The following is a 6,400-nucleotide window of genomic DNA, read 5'->3' as shown; positions in this document are numbered from 1 at the left end:
CATAATCAGATAGAACCCGTCTGAGCCAGTCAGAATCAGATATAACCAGTCTGAGCTAATCAGAATCAGATATAATCAGTCTGAGCCAGTCAGAATCAGATATAACCAGTCTGAGCAAGTCAGAATCAGATAGAACCAGTCTGAGCCAGTCAGAATCAGATAGAACCTGTCTGAGCTAACCAGAATCAGATAGAACCAGTCTGAGACAGTCAGAATCAGATATAACCAGTCTGAGACAGTCAGAATCAGATATAAACAGTCTGAGCCAGTCAGAATCAGATATAACCAGTCTGAGCCAGTCAGAATCAGATAGAACCTGTGTGGGCCAATCAGAGCCAGATAGAACCAGTTGTTTAGCATTTTATATTTAAACGTGAGGACTGTTAACTCTACTATGTGTGTGCTATCACCAGTATGATCCATGGTGGACGTGATGCTATTGGTGGATGCCTGTGAAGAAAACAGTACATTATTGAGTTGACAGAAGTTAAAAACTGTGAAGAGGACCTCTGCTCTTCACAGTAGAGAAGTCTCCGGGGAAACTGAGGTTTTGATAGATGTTGTACAGACTTGTGTAACTGACCAGATATCGAACCCTGCTGTAATCCCACTGAGCTAAAGCGTAGGTATAAACTCTGGTAGTTTACAAGGGTCTTCAGGTCTCAGACAATGTAACTCATCACTTTGATCATGTCGTCTTCTTACTACAGCATGAGTAAATAGACATATTTTGGCTAATTGGCTAATAAGGTTAATTATGGAATTGTGAATTCACATTCCCAAAATGATAGTGAATTCCCAATGAACAAACAAAGCTAGTCGTCTCAGGGATTTGAACCACCAGCCTTTTGATAACTGCTTGGCTCCCTGCTGCCCACACTCCTGAGGAGACTGCTTGGCTCCCTGCTGCCCACACTCCTGAGGAGACTGCTTGGCTCCCTGCTGCCCACACTCCTGAGGAGACTGCTTGGCTCCCTGCTGCCCACACTCCTGAGGAGACTGCTTGGCTCCCTGTTGCCCACATGCCTGAGGAGACTGCTTGGCTCCCTGCTGCCCACACTCCTGAGGAGACTGCTTGGCTCCCTGCTGCCCACACTCCTGAGGAGACTGCTTGGCTCCCTGCTGCCCACACTCCTGAGGAGACTGTTTGGCTCCCTGCTGCCCACACTCCTGAGGAGACTGCTTGGCTCCCTGCTGCCCACACTCCTGAGGAGACTGCTTGGCTCCCTGCTGCCCACACTCCTGAGGAGACTGCTTGGCTCCCTGCTGCACACACTCCTGAGGAGACTGCTTGGCTCCCTGCTGCCCACACTCCTGAGGAGACTGCTTGGCTCCCTGCTGCCCACATGCCTGAGGAGACTGCTTGGCTCCCTGCTGACCACACTCCTGAGGAGACTGCTTGGCTCCCTGTTGCCCACATGCCTGAGGAGACTGCTTGGCTCCCTGCTGCCCACACTCCTGAGGAGACTGCTTGGCTCCCTGCTGCCCACACGCCTGAGGAGACTGCTTGGCTCCCTGCTGCCAACACGCCTGAGGAGACTGCTTGGCTCCCTGCTGCCCACACTCCTGAGGAGACTGTTTGGCTCCCTGCTGCCCACACGCCTGAGGAGACTGCTTGGCTCCCTGCTGACCACACTCCTGAGGAGACTGCTTGGCTCCCTGCTGCCCACACTCCTGAGGAGACTGCTTGGCTCCCTGCTGCCCACACTCCTGAGGAGACTGCTTGGCTCCCTGCTGCCCACACGCCTGAGGAGACTGCTTGGCTCCCTGCTGACCACACTCCTGAGGAGACTGCTTGGCTCCCTGTTGCCCACATGCCTGAGGAGACTGCTTGGCTCCCTGCTGCCCACACTCCTGAGGAGACTGCTTGGCTCCCTGCTGCCCACACGCCTGAGGAGACTGCTTGGCTCCCTGCTGCCAACACGCCTGAGGAGACTGCTTGGCTCCCTGCTGCCCACACTCCTGAGGAGACTGTTTGGCTCCCTGCTGCCCACATGCCTGAGGAGACTGCTTGGCTCCCTGCTGACCACACGCCTGAGGAGACTGCTTGGCTCCCTGCTGCCCACACTCCTGAGGAGACTGCTTGGCTCCCTGCTGCCCACACTCCTGAGGAGACTGCTTGGCTCCCTGCTGCCCACACTCCTGAGGAGACTGCTTGGCTCCCTGCTGCCCACACTCCTGAGGAAACTGCTTGCTCCCTGCTGCCCACACTCCTGAGGAGACTGCTTGGCTCCCTGCTGCCCACACGCCTGAGGAGACTGCTTGGCTCCCTGCTGCCCACACTCCTGAGGAGACTGCTTGGCTCCCTGCTGCCCACACTCCTGAGGAGACTGCTTGGCTCCCTGCTGCCCACACTCCTGAGGAGACTGTTTGGCTCCCTGCTGCCCACACTCCTGAGGAGACTGCTTGGCTCCCTGCTGCCCACACGCCTGAGGAGACTGCTTGGCTCCCTGCTGACCACACTCCTGAGGAGACTGCTTGGCTCCCTGTTGCCCAAATGCCTGAGGAGACTGCTTGGCTCCCTGCTGCCCACACTCCTGAGGAGACTGCTTGGCTCCCTGCTGCCCACACGCCTGAGGAGACTGCTTGGCTCCCTGCTGCCAACACGCCTGAGGAGACTGCTTGGCTCCCTGCTGCCCACACTCCTGAGGAGACTGTTTGGCTCCCTGCTGCCCACACGCCTGAGGAGACTGCTTGGCTCCCTGCTGACCACACTCCTGAGGAGACTGCTTGGCTCCCTGCTGCCCACACTCCTGAGGAGACTGCTTGGCTCCCTGCTGCCCACACTCCTGAGGAGACTGCTTGGCTCCCTGCTGCCCACACGCCTGAGGAGACTGCTTGGCTCCCTGCTGACCACACTCCTGAGGAGACTGCTTGGCTCCCTGTTGCCCACATGCCTGAGGAGACTGCTTGGCTCCCTGCTGCCCACACTCCTGAGGAGACTGCTTGGCTCCCTGCTGCCCACACGCCTGAGGAGACTGCTTGGCTCCCTGCTGCCAACACGCCTGAGGAGACTGCTTGGCTCCCTGCTGCCCACACTCCTGAGGAGACTGTTTGGCTCCCTGCTGCCCACATGCCTGAGGAGACTGCTTGGCTCCCTGCTGACCACACGCCTGAGGAGACTGCTTGGCTCCCTGCTGCCCACACTCCTGAGGAGACTGCTTGGCTCCCTGCTGCCCACACTCCTGAGGAGACTGCTTGGCTCCCTGCTGCCCACACTCCTGAGGAGACTGCTTGGCTCCCTGATGCCCACACTCCTGAGGAGACTGCTTGGCTCCCTGCTGCCCACACTCCTGAGGAGACTGCTTGGCTCCCTGCTGCCCACACTCCTGAGGAAACTGCTTGCTCCCTGCTGCCCACACTCCTGAGGAGACTGCTTGGCTCCCTGCTGCCCACACGCCTGAGGAGACTGCTTGGCTCCCTGCTGCCCACACTCCTGAGGAGACTGCTTGGCTCCCTGCTGCCCACACTCCTGAGGAGACTGCTTGGCTCCCTGCTGCCCACACTCCTGAGGAGACTGTTTGGCTCCCTGCTGCCCACACTCCTGAGGAGACTGCTTGGCTCCCTGCTGCCCACACGCCTGAGGAGACTGCTTGGCTCCCTGCTGACCACACTCCTGAGGAGACTGCTTGGCTCCCTGTTGCCCACATGCCTGAGGAGACTGCTTGGCTCCCTGCTGCCCACACTCCTGAGGAGACTGCTTGGCTCCCTGCTGCCCACACGCCTGAGGAGACTGCTTGGCTCCCTGCTGCCAACACGCCTGAGGAGACTGCTTGGCTCCCTGCTGCCCACACTCCTGAGGAGACTGCTTGGCTCCCTGCTGCCCACACTCCTGAGGAGACTGCTTGGCTCCCTGCTGCCCACACTCCTGAGGAGACTGCTTGGCTCCCTGCTGCCCACATGCCTGAGGAGACTGCTTGGCTCCCTGCTGCCCACACGCCTGAGGAGACTGCTTGGCTCCCTGCTGCCCACACTCCTGAGGAGACTGCTTGGCTCCCTGCTGCCCACACGCCTGAGGAGACTGCTTGGCAAACTATTCCCTCTATAAGACAGTCAAAAAATATCATAAAGAATAAGGAATATGTTTTTGAAGTGTCTGTCCTATATCTAGGAGATATTAGCCCTTATTTGTGTTGGCACAAACTATACCTCCGTACTTCCATTCATTTTTATGGGTTACCTTCAGACAAGTCCCCTGACACTTGTGGGGGTGGTAGAGCAGAACGGAGAACACCATCGTGTTCAGAGTTTATAGCCCACAGCTCTCCTCAAGTGCCATGCTAGAGGGGGCATCCAGCCAGGGCGGATTGTGCCAGCTCAGCGCTCTTGGTCTCCGGCGCTCCGTTTCGGCCCAGAGTATCCTGCGCCGGCTCTGCACACTGTGTCTCCGGTGCGCTGTGACTGCTCAGTGCGTCCTATGCCTGCGCTCCGCCCGTGCCGGGCTAAAGTGGGCATTCAGCCAAGAGGAGCGGTGCAAGTTCTGAGCACTAGATCTCCAGTGCTCCCCCACAGCCCGGTTCATCCTGTGCCTGCTCCACGGGCCAGTCCAGGGCCTCCAGCAACGGTCCCCAGTCCGGAGCCTTCAGCGACAGTCCCCAGTCCGGAGCCTCCAGCAACGGTCCCCAGTCCAGAGCCTCTAGCGACGGTCCCCAGTCCGGAGCCTCCAGCGACGGTCCCCAGTCCGGAGCCTCCAGCGACGGCCTCCGGTCCGGAGCCTCCAACGACGGCCTCCGGTCCGGAGCATCCAGCGACGGCCTCCAGTCCGGAGCCTCCAGCGACGTTCCTCAGTCCGGAGCCTCCAGCGACGTTCCCCAGTCCGGAGCCTCCTGCGACGTTCCCCAGTCCGGGAACGGACTCTAAATGATCACAAGAACGGTGAGCAAAAATCCCAGAACCACACGGGGGGACCTAGTGAATGACCTGCAGAGAGCTGGGACCAAAGTAACAAAGCCTACCATCAGTAACACACTACGCCGCCAGGGACTCAAATCCTGCAGTGCCAGACGTGTCCCCCTGCTTAAGCCAGTACATGTCCAGGCCCGTCTGAAGTTTGCTAGAGAGCATTTGGATGATCCAGAAGAAGATTGGGAGAATGTCATATGGTCAGATGAAACCAAAATATAACTTTTTGGTAAAAACTCAACTCGTCGTGTTTGGAGGACAAATAATGCTGAGTTGCATCCAAAGAACACCATACCTACTGTGAAGCATGGGGGTGGAAACATCATGCTTTGGGGCTGTTTTTCTGCAAAGGGACCAGGACGACTGATCCGTGTAAAGGAAAGAATGGGGCCATGTATCGTGAGATTTTGAGTGAAAACCTCCTTCCATCAGCAAGGGCATTGAAGAAGAAACGTGGCTGGGTCTTTCAGCATGACAATGATCCCAAACACACTGCCCGGGCAACGAAGGAGTGGCTTCGTAAGAAGCATTTCAAGGTCCTGGAGTGGCCTAGCCAGTCTCCAGATCTCAACCCCATAGAAAATCTTTGGAGGGAGTTGAAAGTCCGTCTTGCCCAGCAACAGCCCCAAAACATCACTGCTCTAGAGGAGATCTGCAGGGAGGAATGGGCCAAAATACCAGCAACAGTGTGTGAAAACCTTGTGAAGACTTACAGAAAACGTTTGACCTCTGTCATTGCCAACAAAGGGTATATAACAAAGTACTGAGATAAACTTTTTTTATTGACCAAATACTTATTTTCCACCATAATTTGCAAATAAATTCATTAAAAATCCTACAATGTGATTTTCAGGATTTTTTTTTCTCATTTTGTCTGTCATAGTTGAAGTGTACCTATGATGAAAATTACAGGCCTCTCTCATCTTTTTAAGTGGGAGAACTTGCACAATTGGTGGCTGACTAAATCTTTTTTTGCCCCACTGTATGTAATAGTTCGCTGTGTAGTTTATAATTTTATCAGCAGTATTGTGTGTAGTGTATAATTATATATGTAATATTGTGTGTAGTGTATAATTATATTTGTAGTATTGTGTGTAGTGTATAATTATATATGTAGTATTGTGGGTAGTGTATAATTATATATGTAGTATTCTGCTGTGGGGTGTATAATTATACATGTAATAGTTTGCTGTGTAGTTTATAATTTTATCTGCAGTATTGTGTGTAGCGTATAATTATATCTGCAGTGGGACTGTAATAATTATTCAGAAGGAGCACTGCTTGGTCAGCAAATATACTCTGTATGTAAACACACAGCTATGTGGCTGGAGACTGGCCTGTCTGTGGTCATCACACTCATACCTACAGACATGAACATGTTCAAACATTAACATGAACATGCACACACACATAGATCTATGATGTACCGCACACAGATCCATGATGTAGCACACACACACACAGATCCATGATGTACCACACACACACAGATCCATGA

At 54.6% G+C, this 6,400-nt stretch overlaps 1 protein-coding gene across 1 annotated transcript; it reads right to left on the bottom strand.

The window, feature by feature from the left end:
• Positions 1 to 771: 771 nt before the first annotated feature.
• Positions 772 to 4,237, bottom strand: LOC139572675 (collagen alpha-1(I) chain-like). The gene is made up of 4 exons (XM_071395353.1): positions 4,181 to 4,237; positions 3,290 to 3,997; positions 2,175 to 3,242; positions 772 to 2,127 (listed from the first exon to the last, which is right to left on the bottom strand). The coding sequence occupies exons 1-4, from the start codon at positions 4,235 to 4,237 to the stop codon at positions 772 to 774; spliced, it is 3,189 nt and encodes a 1,062-aa protein (XP_071251454.1).
• Positions 4,238 to 6,400: the final 2,163 nt, after the last annotated feature.

This window comes from Salvelinus alpinus, chromosome 4 (assembly GCF_045679555.1).
Source record: "Salvelinus alpinus chromosome 4, SLU_Salpinus.1, whole genome shotgun sequence".
Lineage (NCBI taxonomy): Eukaryota > Metazoa > Chordata > Actinopteri > Salmoniformes > Salmonidae > Salvelinus > Salvelinus alpinus.
Note: the sequence above shows the minus strand (reverse complement) of the source record. Positions and strands in the feature narration are given on the sequence as shown.

What these genes read in the sequence shown, in the direction of transcription:
- LOC139572675 (XM_071395353.1), bottom strand. Translation starts at nt 4,237, where the DNA reads ATGGTGTTCTCCGTTCTGCTCTACCACCCCCACAAGTGTCAGGGGACT. An exon ending in CAAGCAGTCTCCTCAGGAGT is followed by an intron (nt 3,243 to 3,289) that starts GTGGGCAGCAGG and finishes TGTGGGCATCAG; the next exon opens with GGAGCCAAGCAGTCTCCTCA. An exon ending in CAAGCAGTTTCCTCAGGAGT is followed by an intron (nt 2,128 to 2,174) that starts GTGGGCAGCAGG and finishes TGTGGGCAGCAG; the next exon opens with GGAGCCAAGCAGTCTCCTCA.